Genomic DNA, 21,647 nt, shown 5'->3' on the forward strand with positions numbered 1-21,647 from the left:
TAGCCACTCTTGTTTCATATTATCCTCTCGTGTTTTGAATCTGGTTATCCCAAACCATCTCACTGATTTGTTTCATGCTATCTCCTGCCCTGGAACTTCAGCTCCAGGAAGGGGGGGATCTTTGTCTTGTCTCCCTGGGGTCCTCGGCACCCTAGAACGTTCCTGGGACACAGCAGACACTCAGGAAATTTTTGTTGAATGAGGAATAAAGACAAGGAAACAGAGACCCAGAAAGTGATTTGTCCAAGGTCCTAGAATTTGGCCCGGCCAGATTTCCCATACCTCTGAAGCTTTTCCAGCGTCTTCCAGATATTTCAAAATTCAGAAAACTCCCCATGTGAGGGCAGGCTGTAAGCAATGCATTTCACATGGCTGTATTTCATGAAACGTGACAAGGTGCGGACTGTGAATGACCAAACCTTGCATTTCAGGATTCGTGTGGATGACGAACTGGTGTGAGTTAAATATAAAATATAACCTAAGAGGCATAATCCCCGCTCATTCCCGCTCTCCCTGCCCCCACCTCACCTCTTGCCCAGGCCTCTCTCCCACCCTGTCCCATGACCTAATTAATGAATCATCTGCCCACATTACCACGTTAAGCATGCATCTCTCAACCTCCGTGGCCTCAAATGCTTCTCACTGCCCTGGAAATAGTTTCCCTCATTTGAAGGGCATGCCAAGGCCTCTCGGGTGTCCATCCTGATCTTCTTTCAGCCTTCCAGGGTTCCACACGTGTGCCCCGCCCTTCAGCCCACCTCTCCCTGTCCCCACCTCAGTGCCTCTCCTGCCATGCACAGTTGGGCAGTTTGAGGTTCAAAGAAAAATCGAGTGGAACGTACAGAGATTTCCCACATACCTCTGTCCCCCTACAGTCACGGCCTCCCCACCATCAACATCCCCACCAGAGTGGTGCATTCGTTACAATGGAGGAACCCGCGCTGACACGTCATCATCACCCAGCGTCCATAGTTGACATTACGGTTCACTTTCCGTGTTGTACGATCTCTGAATCTGGACAAAGGTATGACATGTAGCCACCGTTACGGTAGAACATGGAATCATTCCATGGCCCTAAAAAAACCTCTGGCCTCCGCCCATTCACCTAGCACCCCCCAACCTCCCCACCCCCAAATCCCTGGCAACCACTCATCGCTTTACCATGCCCATAGATCTGCCCCTTCCAGAATGTGACACACACAGTTGGAAGTGTGGAATAGCTTGTTAATACGCATTTATGGTTCCTGCAGGTCTTTTCATGGCTTGAAAGCTCATTTCTTCTTAGTACGAATATTCCATTGGCTGGATGTGTCAAGGTTTATTTATTCATTTACCTGCTGAAGGACATCTTGGTTGCTCCCAGGTTTGGGCTGTTATGAATAAAGCTGCTATAAACATCCGCCTGCAGGGTTTTTAAAAAAATTTTTTTTAACGTTTATTTATTTTTGAGACAGAGAGAGAGCTTGAGCGGGGAAGGGCAGAGAGAGAGACAGACAGAATCCAAAGCAGGCCCCGGGCTCCGAGCTGTCAGCACAGAGCTCGAACTCATGAACCGTGACATCATGACCGGAGCCAAAGTGAGCCACCCAGGTGCTCCCTTTTGTTCGTTTGTTAATCGGGTCGTTTTGTTGTTGAGTTGTAGGGGGTCTTTACGTATTTTGGATGCTAAACCCTTGTCAGATGCAGGATGTGCAAAATATTTGCTCCCAATCCATAGGTTGTCTTTTCATTCTCTTGAGCAACATGTGTCCTCCGATGCGCGGTAGTTTTTGATTTTTCTGAGATCTTTTTTAAAGATTTTTCTTTTACTGCCTGCGCTTTTGGTGTCGCGTGCAAGAGATCATTGCCAAGTCTACTGGCATGAAAGTTTACTTCTATTTTTTCTTCTAATAGTTTTATAGCTTTAGCTCTTCCTTTTACATCTTTGCTCCAGTTTGAGTTCCTTTTTGTACGTGGTGAAAGTAAGAAGTGTCCAACTTTATCACTGTGCCCATGGCTATCCAGTTTTCCCAACACCATTTGTTCAAAACACTGCCCTTACCTTATTGAATGGTCTTGGCACCCTTACGAAAAATCATTTGACCGGACCTGCGTGGTTTATTTTGGGCTCTGTATCCTGGTCCATTGGTCTATGTCCGTCTTTATGCCAACACCACACTGGTTTTGTTGTTGTTGTCTTTTTTTGTCTTAAGTTTCTTTCTTTATTTTGAGATAGCATGGGCCGGGGAGGGGCAAAGAGAAAGGGAGAGAGAATCCCAAACAGGCTCCGCGCTGTCAGCTCGGAGCCTGATGCGGGGCTCAAACTCATGAACCGTGAGATCGTGACCTGAGCCGGGATCAGGAGTCAGACTTTTAACCAGCTTGAGCCACCCAGGCACCCCAATACCACACTATTTTGACTACCGTGGCCTGAAGGGAAAGGAAGGGAACAAGAAGGAAAAATGATGTAGTTGTAACATAGAAAAAAAACGAAATCCATATATGGTGCTTATTTTGTGCCAAGCGTGGTTCTAATCAATCGCTTTATACATCTATGTATTATTAATTTACTTAATTGTCAAAACAACCCTATGAGCTAGTCCTGAATGGAGGCTGCTGTAAGTGGAAGCAGAGAAATCAAACAGCATGACTCCATTCTTAAGGCAATATATGACCATGGCCATGTGTGTGGCAGGGACAGAGTGGCCTTGCGATTTCCACGGGGAAGGTCAAAGAGAGACCTTGTCCAGGCCTAGGCACCCCCGAAATGTTCTTTACAGAGCTTTGATGGCCCTTTTCCAGGCCTGCCCTTACATCTATGTAGAATTAGCTTTGAAGACATTAAGCCAAGTCCCTTCCCAGAAGAGAGCTCCTTCCTGGTAAATTTTTTCAGCCCTGATGGGGCGAAAGGGCCTCCAACCACCAGATGAATAAGAGAAAGCTGGGCTCAAAACCAGAAACTGGGCTTGTTAGGTGTTGTAACTGTTCTGAAGGGAAAAAAAACTTAGTTTTATTTATTTGACAAAAAAAAAAAGTAGCATGGGGTCTTAGGAACGGAATTTGATGATGACATTCATAAATGTGGCAAAAACTCCCAGAACCTGCCCATCCTTACAAATTTTCCCAGGTGATTGCTAATTATCTCAATTGACACTCCCTCCCCCCCCCCCCCCCCCATGGAACCTGCCTTGTAAGGGAAGCAAGTATGATTTCCTCTCCTTTCCTCGTTGGAAAAGCTAATTTATTCACCCAGGGTCTGATTCCCAAGCTGGAGCTCCACACTGCTCTTTCTTACTCTGGATTAATCGCGCGTTTCCTTCTGAGGTTTCAATCGTCCCCTTTCTGCCTCCTCTCATGGGTTTCCCCATAAGCCTGCTGAGAGGTTAGTTCACCCTCCCAGGACCAATGTGTAAAACCCCAGAGAATTCTGCTCATTCCTGGAGGACCCTTCCAAGACTGCCAGACCCTTAATGGGGTTCAGGCAAGATTCTCACATGTGCCTTTTTGGCAAGGGGCTGCTGGCATCTCACCCAAAAGAGACTTGATTCTTTTTTTTTTTTTTTTTTAATTTTTTTTTTTCAACGTTTATTTATTTTTGGGACAGAGAGAGACAGAGCATGAACGGGGGAGGGGCAGAGAGAGAGGGAGACACAGAATCGGAAACAGGCTCCAGGCTCTGAGCCATCAGCCCAGAGCCCGACGCGGGGCTCGAACTCACGGACCGCGAGATCGTGACCTGGCTGAAGTCGGACGCTTAACCGACTGCGCCACCCAGGCGCCCCAAAAGAGGCTCGATTCTTAAAAGCAGCTCTCCATCAGCCCTCTGTGATTAAGGCAATCAGGTTCAACTCTGCAAGCTGTTTGGTTTTGATTTTGCTTCGGGGAGAGGAAGCAGCCTGGTTGTTCGAGTCCTTCTCCTAAAAGAAGAAATCAATATTTATGTCCAGACCCCGACTGGATCAATGACTTTAGAGATGTTTTTGCTCATATTGATCCAAACGCTGGATTCACTGGATCAGTTGGGGGCTGTACTTTTGTGAAGATTTTATTTAAATTCCTCACCGATGAGTATTTTGAAGAAAACTCAGTTAACATCTCTATACGATTCCTAGAAAGGCAAAGGCAAGTAGGGAAAGGCGACGGTAAAGTTTCCGATACGTCCCGTTTTCCCTTTGGAGGCACAGGGGGCCATGGTCATCAGCCTATTAGATGATTCGGGAGCGAGGTTTGGAAAAGACTGGAATCCGACTCAGGGCTTCACGGGTTAACAGCCCTTGTAACATCGGCCGTTCGAAACTCCTCCTCTCGAAACTCCTCCTCCCGCAGTGAGGTGAAGATATTCGAAAATCACCCCACTGCAAACTCCTCCCCCTGCGAGGAAACTCACATTGAAATGCTGCAAATGACTGGGGCCCCGCAGGCAGTCGCCGCCGGGCCGCGCCAAACCCGGGTTTCCTGCGCGGACTTTGCGGACTCAGACTCGGGCCGGTGTTTTACGGGAGGAGGCTGGGAGCATGAGGGCCGCGGGCTGGGGGCTGAACTGGGCCGCCGCCCTGTTCCTCGCAGCGGTGGGGACGGCAGGTAAGGCTGGCTCCAGGCGCCCGCGTGCGGTGAGATGACCCCCAGAACTTGGGGAACCCCTTGGTAATTTGCGGGAAGGATGCGAAAAATGCCCCCATCCTTTACGACTTGTGGGAAAATGGCACGAAGTCCTTCCCAAACGGCTGGAGGGAACGCTGAGGGTTGCGAGGGTTTGGGGATGTGGGGGAGTCAGGAGAAGCGGGGTGAGGTTTTCCCCACAAGTCTCTTATCTTCCCTCAGACCGGGACACGGGGCTCTCCAGCCCTAGGGAGGCAGGGACAACCCCCCCCCCCCCCGAGCTGCTCTAGGGAGAGGACTAGCAGAAGCCCGAGGTCCCTGCGGGCGCTCCTTCGCGCCCGCCCGCGGACAAGTACCCACGCGCCCCAGGCAGCTTCGTATTGCGCTAGGGAGGCTCCGGACCGCGGAGCCGGACGCTGCGATTCCTCGCGGGCTCTACACGCGCGCTTCTGCCGGTGGCCACCGCCTCCAGCCCCGCCTCCGGCTTCGAGGGCCAGTCCCCAAGCTCCCATTGGGCGCGATTGGAACAGGCGAGCCTCGAGCCACTCCCCTCGGCCAATGGGAGTCGGCGGATGCGGAGGGGCGCGCGGGCCGGGGCGGGGCTGGGACGAGGGCTGGGCGGGGCTCGAGGTGCGGCTTGGGACGCGCGAAGCACCTGGTTCCGTGAGGCGGCCGAAGGAGTTCCCTCGCGTCCGTCCAGCGCTCCTGTCACAAAGGCGACGCGTCCCGGGCCCCCGGAGTCGCCTCCGTGAGCATGGGCAAGGTGCCTACCGCGCTCCTGGGCCGCCTTCGCGCAGCCCAAGGTTTCCTTCGAGATCTGGCCCGAGCCCATTTCGTCCCCGCGGCCGCCGTCGCAGCCCCTGCCCGGGTCGAGTTCACATCCGTGTCCCCAGGCCACCCCTCAGGGCCTACCTCCTTCCCTGGTGGAACCGTTGCCTCAGAAATGCCCGCCCCTCTTCGGTCGGAAGCGGAGACCTTCCACCCGGGCGGGGATCGGGAGGCGCCGACATCGGATGGATCCCTCAGGGTGGCCCTGTTTGTTTCGAAGCTCTGAAGGGGGGTTCGACGACTTTTTTCCTCTTCGGAGGTTTCAGGGGGGTTGAGATTTAGTGAAGAGACTAGTTGGTGCCTGCTCCTGAGTTACCCGGTGGCTTTAAATGAACTGCCGGAGGCATCTGACCTCGCCCTGGATATTAGATAAATGATCTTTTTCCTACTTAGAACCGGCGCAGCCCATAAAAGAATCGGGGCTGCCTAGTAACGGGATTGCCGGAAACTTTTCCACGGATGGGGCGGTGGCTTTGCGTGGGGCGCTTTGAACTCTTGGAATTCCTGCCCGTGACGCATCAGTTTTGGCTGAGAGGCGAGGAAGGGAGTTGATGCCATACAGCTGAGGATTATTGAGATAACTCTGCCACCCAGTTGTGTGAAGAGGAGGGAGTGTGGCTTGTCAAGAGGCACTTGGTTTGACCTGTGTTTCAAACGCTGATGGGCTTCATCCCGAGGAGGAAATGATGGCAGTGATGTCTTGAGCAAGATGGGTTGCTGACTTTAGTTTTCTCTCTCACCGAGTGGCTGAGAATCTGATGTAATCTGTGTTCGCCAGGAGGCTCTGAGACCTGAGGGGTTCCCCAGACTCCTGGGAGCCAGCAGCTACTCTGCTCTGGTGTTAACCTGATGATGTATATTTGTGGCAGCCCTGTTTTGTGCCAGCTCGCTCCTTAGCGGTCTTTAAAGCATTTTGGGGAGGTGGCAGGGCATGGAATTTCTTGTCCCGTTTCCTTGGAAATGGAAGTCCTTGGAATCCGAGCTGCATGTGTTCACTTAGCCGGGTCAAAATCCGTTATCTGCGGACTATCAAGTATGCCCAGGGCACACCCCAATTCAGAAAAAATAGAGCATCCTGAGAAGAGTTGTCTCTGCCTTCGCAACATGCCCCCCGGGGGGATTCAGTGGTCATTGCTGGGCATACTTTTCTTCTTGGACAACACTGGCAAAAAGACAGGGAGATTTTTTTGAGACTGCAAAGCTTCAAGGGGAACTACCTGGCTCACTGTGTCTTTCCAGGATATTTCTGCTCTTACCTGTAGGGTTCCTTCCCCGATAAGATCCAATTCTAGATACCTTTGTTGCTCAGTGCTTTGATGGCCCTCACGTCCCGTGTTAAGTACATTAATAGAGTCCACACTTTACCCGGCTGTCAAGCAAGTGACATTTGTTGCTAAGACACTGTGGAACTTACCAGCAATGAGCAACCACAGAAACAGGCTACCCCACCCCGAAGGAGCTGACTGCAAAATCTTCCATCGAGATCACCCCTGAGGAAAATGCCTTGAGATCACCTAGTTTGGAAAAGAGCCCTTGGTAAATTGATTTCTTGTTCATTTTCAGCTGAGTCCGGTAGCTCTGGCCATTTTTTTTTTCCACGGAAATGGTTCTGTCTATAATTTTGATGGCCCTCAACAACAGCTATCTTCAGTAGCATGGGAAAGAAAACATCGAAAGCATTTTACCACCTCATTTGTGTGCTGGTGAAAAAGCAGAAATGTGTATTCTCCTTTTCCGTTTCGATAACCTTGTTCCTGGCTTGTCACTCGTGACAGGAGAGATTTAAAGGCTATTTAGAGATTTGAGCGTGGGGGCCGGCAGGGGTACGGGTGGGTGTGGTTCTTGTGCAACCCTAGCAGAGAGGAGTTCAGGGGTGGGGTGCTCCAGGTTGCTTTTACTGAAATTAGATGAAACTGACCAGGAAAACCAAGCCTTGATTGGGCAACAAGGAGGAAGCAAGAAAACCCTGTGGTTTCTTTGGGTGATGGTGCTTTAAATTGGACTGGTTCTGGAGCGCCTGTGTGGCTCAGTCGGTTAAGCGGCTGACTTCGGCTCGGGTCAAGGGCTCGAGGTCCGTGGGTTTGAGCCCCGTGTCGGGCTCTTGTGCTGGCAGCTCGGGACCTGGAGCCTGCTTTGGATTCTGGGTCTCCCTGTCTCTCTGCCCCTCCTCCCTTGCTCTCTCTTGCTCTCTCTCTCTCAAAAAAAAAAAAAAAAAAAAAAAAAAAAAAAAAAATCAACATTTAAATTGGACTGGTTCTGACCCTTTGCCAGGATGGTGTTTTCTGCTGTGGGGACACCCATCTGATGGGGTGTCCCTCCGTGCTCACTGTTCCTGATCCCTGTCCCCACCAGCAATGGTATTACTACTATTTCCAGTCTTTCCTGTAGCACGTTCTGTTGGTAAAATAGAGCTTTGTGCAAAGGTTGGCAGGCCAGAGCAGTGGATTAGTGGTAATGGAAGTTGTGAGCCCCTAGGGGAGGAGGGGATGACAGAAGCTTCTCCTCCCACCATCCTTACTGTGAGTGCCCCTGGCCTGAACTTCCTTTTTAATTTTTTCTGAGTCCTGGAATTCCAATTACTCTCTTACCCACCCTGTGTGCCAGCAGCGAGAAGTGAGTCATATCCCGTTGTGGGTACAATTACGATTCGTCTATGAGTCAGTGCAGTGTGGGGCGTGCTGTAGAGGCAGGTCTGAGAGACTCCTCCTGTTCAGGTCACTCTTTGGACTTCTAAGAGCTTCTTCTATTTCTCTATTGGTATCCCCTCTATTCTCCTTTCAGCCCCCCCTCAATTTTCTCCTAGTATCATCTGACTGGTTTCCTAACCTCTGGCAGAAGCACTGGACTTGAACTTTGAAGACCCAGAGTTTGTTGGCTTTTTACTTATTTATTTATTATTAAAAAAATTTGGTTTTAAATTTTTGAGAGAGAGCGGGAACAGGGAAGGGACAGAGAGAGAGGGAGACACAGAATACAAAGCAGGCTCCAGGCTGTGAGCTGTCAGCACAGAACCTGACGTGAGGCTCGAACCCATGAACCGTGAGATCATATTCTGAGCCGAAGTCAGACACTTAACTGACTGAGCCTCCCAGGTGCCCCCCAAATTTTATTTATTTATTTGTTTTTAAATTTATTTATTTTGAGGGGGCAGGGAGAGAAAGAGAGAGTGAGTGAGTATGAGTGGGGGAGAGGGAGAGAAAGAATACCAAGCAGGCTCCGCACTGTCAGCACGGAGCCTGACGCAGGGCTCGAACCCACGAGCCGTGAGATCATGACCTGAGCCAAAATCAAGAGTTGGATGCTTAACTGACTGAGCCAGCCAGGTGCCCCGGAAGGTGGTTTTTTAAAACTGGGTCCCAAAGTCCCTAGCCCCCAGAGCCCTCAGGCCAGGTTCAAGATTGGGTTCAAACCTGGCTGAAATATCTGAGGGGGCCTGGAGGTCTCTGGGCTTATCTACTCCCATTGGAATGACCAAAGACAACAAAAGGCACTTGGGAAGGTTAGAGAATTAGAGTAACTAGCACTAAAGTCAGGCGTATGCAGCGACTGGCATTGCAATTATTTCACTTAATTATTTTTTCTTACCTCTTAAAAAATCTCAAAAATAAAGCATTCCTTGAAGAAAAATGACTCTGAAGTGAATTGGCCACTATTCCCTATGCAGAAGCACAGATAAGATTCTGTTTCTCAAAAAAAAGGACCATACTGAACTATTACAAACTATTCTGAACCTTGTTTTCCCCCCCCCAGTTAACAAAAAACGGGCACCTGGTGGCTCAGTATGTTAAGTGTCCAACTTCAGCTCAGTTCATGATATCGCAGTTCATGAGATCGATCCCTTCGTCAGACTCTCTGCTGTCAGCATACAGCCTGCTTCAGATCCTCTGTTTCCCTCTCTCTCTGTCCCTCCCCCACTTGCACATGTTCTCTCTCTTTTTTTCTCTTCTAGGGGCACCTGGCTGGTTCAGTCGATGGAGCCCGTGAGGTCCTGGGATTGTGGGTTCCAGCCCCACCATGTTGGGTGTAGAAATGGCTTAAAAATGAAATCTTACAGGGGTACCTGGGTCGTTCAGTCAGTTGAGTGTCTGACTCTTCATCTCAGCTCAGGTCTTGATCTCAGGGTTATGAGTTCAAGCCCCACATTGGGCTCTGTGCTGACAGCTCAGAGCCTGGATCCTGCCTTGGATTCTGTGTCTCCCTCTTTCTCTGCACCCTCCCCCCCTTACGCTCTCTCCTCTCTCTCTCTCTCTCTATCTCTCTCTCTCTCAAAAGCAAATAAGCACTAAAAAAAAAAAAAAAAAAAAAAGATAAAACAGATGTTCCAATCAGATATGATGGAAAGTCAGGCAAAATAAATACAAATAAGTTATCAAGAACACTATTTGAATTGTGGTTTCATGTGCCCAACTGTTAATGATTAACCCAGCCTTGGGGTGCCTGGCTGGCTCAGTCCGTGGAGCACATAACTCTTGATCTCGGGGTTGTGGGTTCAAGCCCCATGTTGGGTGTAGAGATTAGTTAAAAATCTTTAAACAACCAAAAAACTGTACAATATGACTTGAGATTTTATTTATTTTTTTTAATTTTTTTTTTAACGTTTATTTATTTTTGAGACAGAGAGAGACAGAGCATGAATGGGGGAGGGTCAGAGAGAGGGAGACACAGAATCCGAAACAGGCTCCAGGCTCCGAGCTGTCAGCACAGAGCCTGATGCGGGGCTCGAACTCACGGACTGCGAGATCGTGACCTGAGCTGAAGTCGGCCGCTCAACCAACTGAGCCACCCAGGCACCCCTGACTTGAGATTTTAAATCTAAGTAGGATACCATCATGAATAAGATTTATTTATTTAAAAAATTTTTAAATGTTTATTTAAAGAGACAGAGTGTGAGTTGGGGAGGGGCAGAAAGAGAGGGAAGCACAGAATCCAGAGCAGGCTCCAGGCTCTGAGCTGTCAGTAGGGGCTCAAAGCTATAAACCACGAGATCATGACCTGAGCCGAAGTTGGACGCTTGACTGACTGAGCCTCCCAGGTGCCCCTATTTATGTATGTATGTATGTATGTATGTATGTATGTATGTAGCTAAATAGCTAACTAGCTAGCTAGCTAGCTTGAGAGGGGGATTCAGGGGCAATGGGAGAGAGAGAAAAAAATCCCAAGCAGGCTCCACACTCCCTGTGTAGCCCTGTCCCACAAACCTGGGATCATAACCCGAGCCGAAATCAGGAGTCACATGCTCAGCCGACTAAGCCACCCAGGCACCCCAATTATTATTATTATTTTTTAAGTAGGCTTCACCCCTAGCATGGGGGACTGACTCAGGGCTTCAAACTCACAACCCTGAGAGCAAGACCTGAGCTGAGGGGCGCGTGGGTGGCTCCATTGGTTAAGCATCTGACTCTTGGTTTTGGCCCAAGTCATGATCTCACAGTTTGTGTTTGAGTCCCACTGTGGGCTCTGAGCTAACAGCTCGGAACCTGCTTGAGATTCTTTGTCTCTCTCCCTCTCTCTCTCTCTGTCCGTCCCCCGCTTGTGTGTGAGCACACAACTGCTCTCGCTCTCTCTCAAAATAGAGACAGAGAAAGAGAAAGAAAGAAAAGAAAAAAGACAAAGACCTGAGCTGAGATTAAGAGTCTTGATAGTTTGAAAACAAACCTCTTAGTGACATAAATTTGGATCCTTACTCTCAAAGGAATGTGGAGATTTAAAGTTATAAGCAGACCAAGGAAACTGGTAGTTACCCCACCTCTATCTGTATTGAAGTAGATTAAAAGACATTCTAGGGGCACCTGGGTGGCTCAGTTGGTCGGCTCAGGTCATGATCTCCTGGTTCATGAATCAAGCCTGGCATCGGGCTCTGTGCTGACAGTGCGGAGCCTGCTTGGGATTCTCTGTCTGCTCCCCCCACCCAAAAAAATAAATAAACTTTAATGATTTCTCAGAATTTTACCTCTTTTTATTTCCTCCTTACCTACTAGAGAAGGCCCCTCATTTTTCCTTCAGGTTGATGATTTAATAGTGTCAGTTTTCTTCATTACTGTTTCCAGCACAGTTTTGTAATATGCTTTATTCATGTGCAGGGAAGGACTTTTTCCCCTACCTTAATGGACCCATACCATTATGTCAAGTTTTACACATTGTTGGCAGGCCGCTCTTCTAGATCTATTCTTTGCATCCTCCACTATACTTTTGGTTTATGAAATTTGTTGTGTGTGTTCTGTTTCCTGGGAAGGATCGGATTCATTCTTCAGCTGGCAGGAAATAGACACACACAGGTGACGTCGTCAGTTTCTGGTTCTGGCACTGAATGGTCCTTTCTCTTCCCTTCTCTCTCAGTGGCGGACAAATGTGAGAGAAACGAGTTCCAGTGCCAAGATGGAAAGTGCATCTCCTACAAGTGGGTTTGTGACGGGAGCGCCGAGTGCCTGGATGCCTCAGATGAGTCCCAGGAGACCTGCAGTGAGTAACACGCTTCCTGCCCTTTTTGATGACAGTGGGTGACAGATGAGGTGGAAATCAGTCCGCAGATTGATGTGTTCGACCATGAATTGGGACTTGGGAGAAGAGTTATTTCTGGAACTTAACTTTAACAACTTAAAAAAAAAAAAAAAAGTGAAATTTACATAAGATGAAATTAACCACTTTAAAGTGACTAGTTCAGTAGTATTGATACAGTCACAATGCTATACAACCACCACCTCTGTCTCCTTCCAAACCTTTCCATCACTTCACGTCTGATTTTTTTTAACAAGCTCCGTGAGATACCCTTCATTTTGACCCAGAAAGGTGGGCGTGGCACCCTCCTTTTGAAAACTGTTTTTCCTCTGCCAAGCGGGGGCTGGAGAGGCAGACCGGGCTTCCCTTAGAGTGAAGGCTCGATCCCGTTTCTCCCACAGTGTCTGTCACCTGCAAGCCGGGGGACTTCAGCTGTGGGGGCCGTGTCAACCGCTGCATCCCTGAGTTCTGGAGATGTGACGGCCAGGTGGACTGCGAGAATGGCTCAGACGAGCAAGGCTGTCGTAAGTGTGTTCCCTCCCCTGCCCGCCCCTACCCCTCTGACCTAACCGGAGCTGCGGATAGGCTGCTTTTCACCTGGCTCTGTCTCTTGGGGTCTCATGCCAACCCCCCTCACACTGTACGAACCCCACCTTGCCCAAGGGGCATTGCAGCGGATAGCGATGGCATCACGTCTACGGTCATCCGCACACACAGCGAGGCTGTCTTGCCCGGTGTCTCTCCCAACCACATGGCACACGCTCTGGTGAGTCGCCGTGACCACCACCAGCCACGCTGGGAGGCTGAGTGCACAGTAGGTCCCGCCTGGCCGAGACCTGATCACCCAGCTAACCATTGACGAGAAGAAAAAAAGCTTCACCAAGTTGAGGGTTCTGCCAAGAAACAAGGGGGGAGCACACTTTGGAGAGCTGGGTGCCTGTCCTGACTCTTTCATGTTAGTTGGTTAGTTTTTAAACTATCATTTTGGGGCGCCTGGGGGGCTCAGTAGGTCAAGTGTCCGACTTCAGCTAGGTCATGATCTCACAGTCCGTGAGTTCGAGTCCCGAGTCAAGTGACAGCTCAGAATCTGGAGCCTGCTTCACATTCTGTGTCTCCCTCTCTCTCTGCCCTTCCCGTTTGCCCTCTGTCTCTCTCTCAAAAGTAAAAACATAAAAAAAATTTTTGAAAAAAAAACCGTATTGTTTCTTGTTTTAGAGGTATTTGTTTATTTTGAGAGAGAGAGAGAGAACAAGCAGGGGAGGAGCAGAGAGAGAGGAAGAGAGACAGAATCTGAAGCAGGCTCCACACTATTAAGCATGCGGGGCTCATACTCTTGATCCCCTGAGATCATGACCTGCGCCGAAATCAAGAGTCAGATGCCTAACTGACTGAGCCACCCAGGCACCCCTTTGTTTTTATTTTTTTAATGGAGCAAGGTTCCATTAAATAACAAAGATAACGTCAGATCTTCAAGTTCAGAAAATGTAAAAATCCAGGATATTAAAAAAAAAAAAAACCAAAAAACAGCACATGAGTGTTCACATACATTTACTTTTTTTAAAAGATTTTATTTTTAGGGTGCCTGGATGGCTCAGTAGGTCAAGTGTCCGACTTGGACTCAGGTCATGATCTCACCGTTGGGTTCCTGAGTTTTAGCCTCCCCCCGGACTGGGGCTCTGTGCTGACAGCTCAGAGCCTGGAGCCTGCTCTGTGTCTCCCAGTCTCTCTGCCCCTTCCCCACTCGTGCTCTGTCTCTCTCAAACATTTAAAAAAATTTTTTTTTGTTTAATAATCTCTACACCTAGGGTGGGGCTCGAACTTACAGCCCTGAGATCCAGAGTCACAGGCTCCACCTACTGAGCCAGCCAAGCGTCCCCACATACATTTACTTTAGAAATGCATGTCTAACCCTAGTCAGTGGCCACCTTGATGGGACTGGGGTTCGGTGTCCTCATCTGTGGAATGGGCTGCTACTGAGGAGGAGAGGCTCTCTGGTGACCCCGTTGTCTTTTCCCATCCCCCTCCTTCCCCTGCAGTGCCCAAGACGTGTGCCCAGGATGAGTTCCGCTGCCAGGACGGGAAGTGCATCTCCCTGGAGTTCGTCTGTGACTCGGACCGCGACTGCTTAGACGGGTCCGATGAGGCGTCCTGCCCCATGCCCACCTGCAGCCCCGCCCACTTCCAGTGCAACAACTCCGCCTGCATCCCCGAGCTGTGGGCGTGCGACGGCGACCCGGACTGCAAGGATGGCTCAGATGAGTGGCCACAGCGCTGCGGGGGCCGCAACATGTCGGCCCCACAAGGGGACGACAACCCCTGCTCAGCGCTGGAGTTTCACTGCCACAGTGGCGAGTGCATCCACTCGAGCTGGCGCTGTGACGGCGGCCCTGACTGCAAGGACAAGTCTGACGAGGAGAACTGCGGTAGGGGCGCCATCGGGGGTGGGTCCTCTGACCTGTCCCTGTGCCCCCCCTGGTGTGGGACGGGTGGGCCTTTCGGTGGTTAAATAGTTTCAGATCACACAGCAAGAAAGTCCATCTCGTTTCGTGTTTCTTCCAGTGTTACTGATCACCTGGAGAAGAGAGCATCCCTAAAAGGAGGCTTTTTTTTTTTAATTTTTTAAGTTTATTTATTCATTTTGCAAGGGGTGGGGGAGGGGCAGAGAGAAAGCAGGTGAGAGAGAATCCCGAGCAGGCAACAAACACATGGCTTGAGCTCACAAACCGCGAGGTTGTGACCTAAGCAGAGATCAAGGGTCAGACGTTTAACCAACTGAGTGAGCCCCCCAGGACCCCCAGGAGACTCTGTCTTTAACACTTACACAATAAGCTCTTTTTCCTACAAGGGAGCAAGCTGCATGTTGCAGTATTATTGTGGTCCAGAAAGGATTCTGGGCTCCAGGCCTGGCTGGTGACCCCCAAGCTTTGTGACCCTTGGCCAAGGACCCAACCTCATTGCATTGTGTTCTCCCCCCCCCAGTAGAATGGGGCAAAGGCCTTGGACTTTGCAGGTTTCGGTTGGAGTCCAGTGCGTCCCAATAGAACTTTCTGTGGTGGTGGAGACGTCCCACGTCTGTGCTGACCAGAGCAGTCCTTGCCTCCCAGTGGAGCTTGTGTGACCAGAGAGTGGAGTTTTTTGTTTTATTTCACTTTAATGAATTGACAGTTAAGTTGCCACACGCGGTGAGCGGCTCCCGTGTCGGAGACCGTGCAGATGAAAGGTGTGTGGCCCAGGCCCTGTGTCCGTGCTTCCTTGTCGTAAAACTAGCGATGTAGAGCTCCTGTGAATCTAGACCAGGGTTTCATGTTCCTGTTTCTTTGGTATCTTTGCCCAGGTGCGCTCTCCCTAGTGGTAATCTCTGGGGAGATGTAATTAGACTTTTAAAAAGTTGCTTGAAAAAAATCTTAAATTATTTTAAAGTTTATTGATTTATTTTGAGAGAGAGAGAGTGGGGGGTGGGCAGAATGAGAAGGAAAGAGAGAATCCCAAGCAGGTTCCTCACTGTCAGCACAGAGTTGGACACAGGGCTCGATCTCACGACCCGTGAAATCATGACCTGAGCAGAAACCAAGAGTAGGATGCTTAACCGACTGAGCCGCCCAGGTGCCCGTATTTATTTATTTATTAATTTGTTTACTTACTTTTTTTTAATTTACATCCAAGTTAGTTAGCATATAGTGTAATAATGATTTCAGGAGTAGATTCTGGTGATTGATCCCCTAAGTATAGCACCCAGTGCTCATCCCAACAAGTGTCCTCCTTAATGCCCCTTACCCATTTAGCCCATCCCCCCACGCAAACCCCTCCAGCAACCCTCAGTTTGTTCTCTGTATTTAAGAGTCTCCTATTTATTTTTTGGGGCGCCTCGGTGGCTCAGTTGGTTAAGCGTCCGACTTCAGCTCAGGTCACGATCTCGCGGTCCGTGAGTTCAAGCCCCGTGTCGGGCTCTGGGCTGATGGCTCAGAGCCTGGAGCCTGTTTCAGATTCTGTGTCTCCCTCTCTCTGCCCCTCCCCCATTCATGCTCTGTCTCTCTGTCTCAAAAATAAATAAACGTTAAAAAAAAAATTAAAAAAAAAAAAAGAGTCTCCTATTTATTTTTTTAAAGTAACCTCTGCACCCAACGTAGAGCCCAAATTCATGACCCCAAGATCAAGAGTCACATGCTGGTCTGACTGAGCCCTCCAGGCACCGCTAAATGGCACGTTCTTATTTATTTTTTATTTACTTATTTTTTGAATGTTTATTTTTGAGAGAGAGCTGGAGCACGAGTGGGGGAAGGGCAGAGAGAGCGAGCGAGAGAGAGACAGAGAATGAATCCCAAGCAGGCTCCATGCTGACAGTGCAGAGCCCAACACAGGACTTGATCTCATGAACTGTGAAATCATGACCTGAGCTGAATGAAATCAGGAGTTGGACGCTTAACGGACTGAACCACCCAGGCTACCCTAAAAGTCACATTTTAAAATGATGACTTTGTACATGATCTGTACTAAATTTTTTTTTTTTTAACGTTTGTTTATTTGTGAGAGAGACGGCATGTGAGCAGAGAGGGGGCATGAGGTGGAGACAGAGAATCCAAAGCAGGCTCAGTGCTATCGGCACAGAGCCCATTTTAGGCCTCGAACCGTGGACCTTTGAGATCATGACCTGAGCTGAAGTTGGATGGTTAACTGACTGAGCCACCCAGGCGCCCCCGTACTAAAACTTAACACAAACTAACTTAATTCTCATAACTTGTGAGCAGGCTTCCCCCACTCTTTACAGATGGGGAAACTGAGGCCCAGAAAGGCTGAGTAACCAGTGCCTTGGTCCCTTGCAGAAACGAAAAATTTGTCTTTTTCCCCACATGTCTTATAAACTCTGGAGCTGTTTCGCAGTGATGGGCCGTGTTGTACTTGGTGATGCTGATAGCATCGGTCATAATTTGTCCTGCCTCTGTCTAGATTGGGAACATGCCATTGCTTTTCTGCTGAGAGTGGCCTGTTGGCTCTTCCAGCATTGTAATAAATTACGTGTCCTTGGGGCGCCTGGCTGGCTCAGTTGGTAGAGTGTGGGACTCTTGATCTCGGGTTGTGAGTTCGAGCCCCACGTTGGGTCTAGAGATTACTTAAAAATAAAATTGGAAAAAAACAATTATGTGTTCTGAAAAAATGAGTATGTGGAAAGAGTGGAGAGGACTCCCAGAAACTCACTGGTTGCATTAGGGTGCTCCCCACCCCACTTTCCCATTTTCCAAACGTTGCTCTGTGACTTCGGTAATAATTTTCCGGGATTCTTCTTCATTGAGGAGAACAGTACTTGCTGCCATGAAAGAAGCTTTAAAACTACACCGGCAGGGGCACCTGGGGGGCTCAGTTGGTTAAGCGTCCAACTCTTGATCTTGGCTCAGGTCATGATCTCATGGGTTTGTGCGTTCGAGCCTCGCATCAGGCTCCATGCTGACAGCATGGAACCTGCTAGGGATTCTCTCCCTTTTCTCTCTCTCTGGCCCTCCCCTGCTTGCTCGTGCTCTCTTTCTCAAAATAAATAAATGAACTTTAAAAAAAATTAAATAGGGGCGCCTGGGTGGCGCAGTCGGTTAAGCGTCCGACTTCAGCCAGGTCACGATCTCGCGGTCCGTGAGTTCGAGCCCCGCGTCAGGCTCTGGGCGGATGGCTCGGAGCCTGGAGCCTGTTTCGATTCTGTGTCTCCCTCTCTCTCTGCCCCTCCCCCGTTCATGCTCTGTCTCTCTCTGTCCCAAAAATAAATAAAAACGTTGAAAAAAAAATTAAATAAACATTTATAAATAAATAAATCTACATTGCCTAAAATTTTGAATATGAAGACTGGTGTTCCTGGGGTGAGAAGCAGGTAAAATGACGAGGCACTGTCTCCTGCTCATGGAGGTCGTAGAGTGTGTTTTTTCACCGCTAATGTCTTTCCTGTTACAGGCTGTCTCTGATGCCCAAGGCAGCCAGGAAATTGCTGTTTTAAAGGTGGTAGTTGAGGGGCGCCCGGGGGGGCTCAGTCAGTTAAGCGACCGACTTCGGCTCAGGTCATGACCTCGCAGTTTGTGAGTTTGAGCCCCGTATCAGGCTCTGTGCTGACCGCTCAGAGCCTGGAGCCTGCTTTGGATTCTGTGTCTCCCTCTCTCTCTGACCCTCCCCCACTCACACTCTGTCTCTGTCTCTGTCTGTCTCTCTCTCGAGAATAAACATTAAAAAAAAAAATTAAGACAAAACAATAAAGGTGGTAGTTTATTTTGTCTTCGGGGTTCCCTTGAGAAAAACCAACATGTTCCCTGTCTTTCCCAGCTGTCGCCACGTGCCGACCTGATGAGTTCCAGTGCTCGGATGGGACCTGTATCCATGGTAGCCGGCAGTGCGACCGGGAGTATGACTGTAAGGACATGAGCGACGAGCTTGGCTGCATCAATGGTGAGCTCCTCTCGGGTCAGCCCTGCGTGCGCTGTGCGTCCTCGGGCAACTTACTCAACCCCCCTGAACTTCACTTCCATTTACCTGAAAACATGTATGTTATGAAATCACCTGCTTCAGGACTGAGATTTAACGAGGTCAAAGTGTGCAGAGCTCCTGTCTTTGAGCTCAGGGGTAACACGGTACGGTTCGATGTTAAGCACTTTCCTGAGCTTACGGTGGAGGGATTCCCCTCCCGGGAATGACCCCGGAGAAACTCGCACCTGTAATCAGAGATGGGCTCAGGATCACTCAGAGCAGCACTGGCCTAACAGCAAAATGCTAGAAGCAACCCAGGTGTTCATCAGCAGAGTTAATTTAAAAAATTGTTTTAAACTGTGGTGAGACACGTGTAACACAAGGGTACTAGTGGGCTTATTTTGTTGTTGTTCTTAATTTTTTTTTAATGTTTATTTATTTTTGAGAGAGAGACAGAGCATGAGCAGGGGAGGAGCAGAGAGAGAGGGAGACACAGAATCCGAAGCAGGCTCCAGGCTCCAGGCTCCGAGCTGTCAGCACAGAGCCCGACTCGGGGCTCAAACTCACAAACCGTGAGATCATGACCTGAGCTGCAGCTGGACGCTCAACTGACTGAGCCACCCAGGCACCCCTTGTTTTTTTTTTTTTTAAGGGCGTGCACACGCACAAGCAGGGTTGGGGCAGACAGAAGGAGAGACGGAATCCCAAGCAGGCTCTGTGCCATCAGCGCAGAGCCTGATGCAGGGCTTGAACTCACGAACCGTGAGGTCATGACCTGAGCCAAAACCAAGAGTCGGATACTTAACCGACTCCGCCACCCAGGCGCCCCAATGAACAATATTTTAAAAACAGTATCCTTGTGGGGCGCCTGGGTGGCGGAGTCAGTTAAGTGTCCAACTCTTGATCTAAAGTCTTGATGGAGAAAAAAATATTTTTAATTATAGTACTTAGAGACTGAAACAAACTTTTTTTTAAATTTTTTTTTTAATTTTTATTTTTTTAAACGTTTATTTATTTTTGAGACAGAGAGAGACAGAGCATGAATGGGGGAGGGTCAGAGAGAGAGGGAGACACAGAATCTGAAACAGTCTCCAGGCTCTGAGCTGTCAGCACAGAGCCCGATGCGGGGCTCGAACTCACAGACCGCGAGATCATGACCTGAGCCGAAGTCGGACGCTTAACCGACTGAGCCACCCAGGCGCCCCTGAAACAAACTTTTGTGAACAAGAAGTTAAATTCTGATAATGGGCTTTTTAAAAATTGTGTTAGGGGTGCTTGGGTGGCTCACGTGGGTGCCTGGGTGACTCACGTGTACGACTTCAGCTCAGGTCATGAGCTCATGGTTCGTGAGTTCGAGCCCCGCATTGAGTTCCCTACTGTCAGTGTGGAGTCCGCTTTGGAGTTTTGGATCCTCTGTCACCCTCTCCCTTTGTCCCTCCCCCAATTGCGCGCACACATGTGCGCGTTCTCTCTCTCTGTCTCTCTCTCTCTCAAACTAGCTAACTGAATAAAAATTGTAGTCACCTGCGTATAACAAATTTTGCCTTCGTCACCATTTTTAACGGTTTATTTCTGTGACACTGATTACATCATGTTTTATTTATGAATACATTTACATATAATCTCGTATAAATGAACTATCATGTTAATAAAGAGTAGTGAGCGGGCTCTTGCAGCTCAGAAGCACCTGACTCCCTTCTCTGGCTCTTAGTGACGCTGTGTGAGGGGCCCAACAAGTTCAAGTGCCACAGCGGCGAATGCATCACCCTGGACAAAGTGTGCAACTCGGTCCGGGACTGTCGGGACTGGTCGGACGAGCCTCTGAAGGAGTGCGGTGAGCCTCGGGATACAGGTGGCTCTTGAACTTGTGGGGAGCTGGAGTGGGACTCAGACATGGATACTTTGGGGCTGCAAGGCTCCTGCCCAACCGTGCCCGTGAGTGCTTTAGCTCCGGGGCGACACGGACATGGGGGTCCTTGGGGATAAGGGGGTTTGTTTCCAAGCCTGTGGTCACATCTGTAGGATGGGACAGTGATGGTTCACATACCCTGCTGGGGGTGGCTGATGGGATGCTTGTAAAGTTTCAGCAGTGCTCCGTGAACCATAACTATGTAAATATTTTGGACTTTACCAGCTGTAAGGTCTGTCACAGCTATTCAACGGGGTGTTATAGCAGGAAAACGGCAGACAGATGTACACGCATGCGCACATGAATGCGTGTGGCCGTGCTCCAAGAAAACCTTATTATGGACACTGATGTTTGGATTTCACGGACCTTTTATGTGGCACAAAATACTGGTTTTCTTTGGATTCTTATTTTTCTTTTCAACCATTTAAAAACGGTAAAAACTGTCCTTAGCTTTCGGGCAAGAACAGATGGTGGGTTGGCTTTGGCCGAAGCCCTGTGAAAAGCGCCAGGTCGTGGATGCTGGACCTTAAGCGCCCTGAGTCCGGTCCAGCACTGTTGGGCAAGTGATTTAGCCTCGCCTGGGCCTCAGTTTCCCCAACTGTAGTTGAGCTATCTATAGGGCTGTTGGGAGTTCATATATGCAACTGTGGAACACAGTTTTTATTTTTTTATAATCAAGAACATTTTGAAATGTGGTTGACAAAAAAATAACGTTCAGATTTACCTTCTTAACCAGTTTTAGGGGTAACGTTCAGCAGTGTTAGTACATTCGCGTGGTCCTACAGCCCTCACCACCATCCATCTTGAGAACTTCCTCATCTTCCCAAACTGGGCCTCTGCGCCGTGAAACACTGACTCCCCGCCCCCCCCCCCCCCATCTACTTCCTGTCTCTGACTTTGACTCCACTAAGGACCTCCTAGGAGTGAATCCTCCAGTATCTGTCCATCTGTGCCTGGCGTATTTCACTCAGCGGAATGTCCTCCAGGTTCATCCGTGGCATTGCACGTGACAGTGGTTATTTTAAGACCTTTTAGGGGACTTGGTAGTTCACTGGCCTCCACGTCATTGTGGTGATTACGATAAGGCTGATGAGATAGCGCAGGGAGGCTGATGACCTGAGCGTGACCGGTCTGTGTCCCTCCTGTCGCAGAGACCAACGAGTGTCTGGACAACAGGGGCGGCTGCTCCCACATCTGCAACGACCTCAAGATCGGCTATGAGTGCTTGTGCCCCGAGGGCTTCCAGCTGGTGGACCAGCGAAGATGTGAAGGTGATTCCCGAGCCGCCTCGGCCCTTTCCCCTCGTGTGGTGGCCCAACCCTCTGTGCCTCAGTTTCCCCGTCTGTTAAGTGGGCACGAAAGCGGTACTGACCTCACAGGCCTGTAGGGAGGATTTGATGAG

At 49.4% G+C, this 21,647-nt stretch overlaps 1 protein-coding gene across 2 annotated transcripts in view; it reads left to right on the top strand.

Moving 5' to 3' along the window:
• Positions 1-4,398: 4,398 nt before the first annotated feature.
• Positions 4,399-21,647, top strand: part of LDLR (low density lipoprotein receptor) — a 32,600-nt gene continuing 15,351 nt past the window's right edge. Inside the window, exons 1-7 of one of the 2 annotated variants that reach the window (XM_030300649.1) lie at positions 4,399-4,560; positions 11,743-11,865; positions 12,303-12,425; positions 13,938-14,324; positions 18,196-18,318; positions 20,048-20,170; positions 21,397-21,516. In XM_030300649.1, the coding sequence (XP_030156509.1) occupies positions 4,494-4,560; positions 11,743-11,865; positions 12,303-12,425; positions 13,938-14,324; positions 18,196-18,318; positions 20,048-20,170; positions 21,397-21,516 (1,066 nt within the window). In that variant the 5' untranslated portion in view covers positions 4,399-4,493. Of the gene's footprint in view, positions 4,561-5,704; positions 6,943-11,742; positions 11,866-12,302; positions 12,426-13,937; positions 14,325-18,195; positions 18,319-20,047; positions 20,171-21,396; positions 21,517-21,647 lie in introns of those variants that run through there. The other variant, XM_030300658.1, reaches the window with a different exon arrangement.

The sequence above is a fragment of the Lynx canadensis genome, chromosome A2, assembly GCF_007474595.2.
Source record: "Lynx canadensis isolate LIC74 chromosome A2, mLynCan4.pri.v2, whole genome shotgun sequence".
Taxonomy (NCBI): Eukaryota; Metazoa; Chordata; class Mammalia; order Carnivora; family Felidae; genus Lynx; species Lynx canadensis.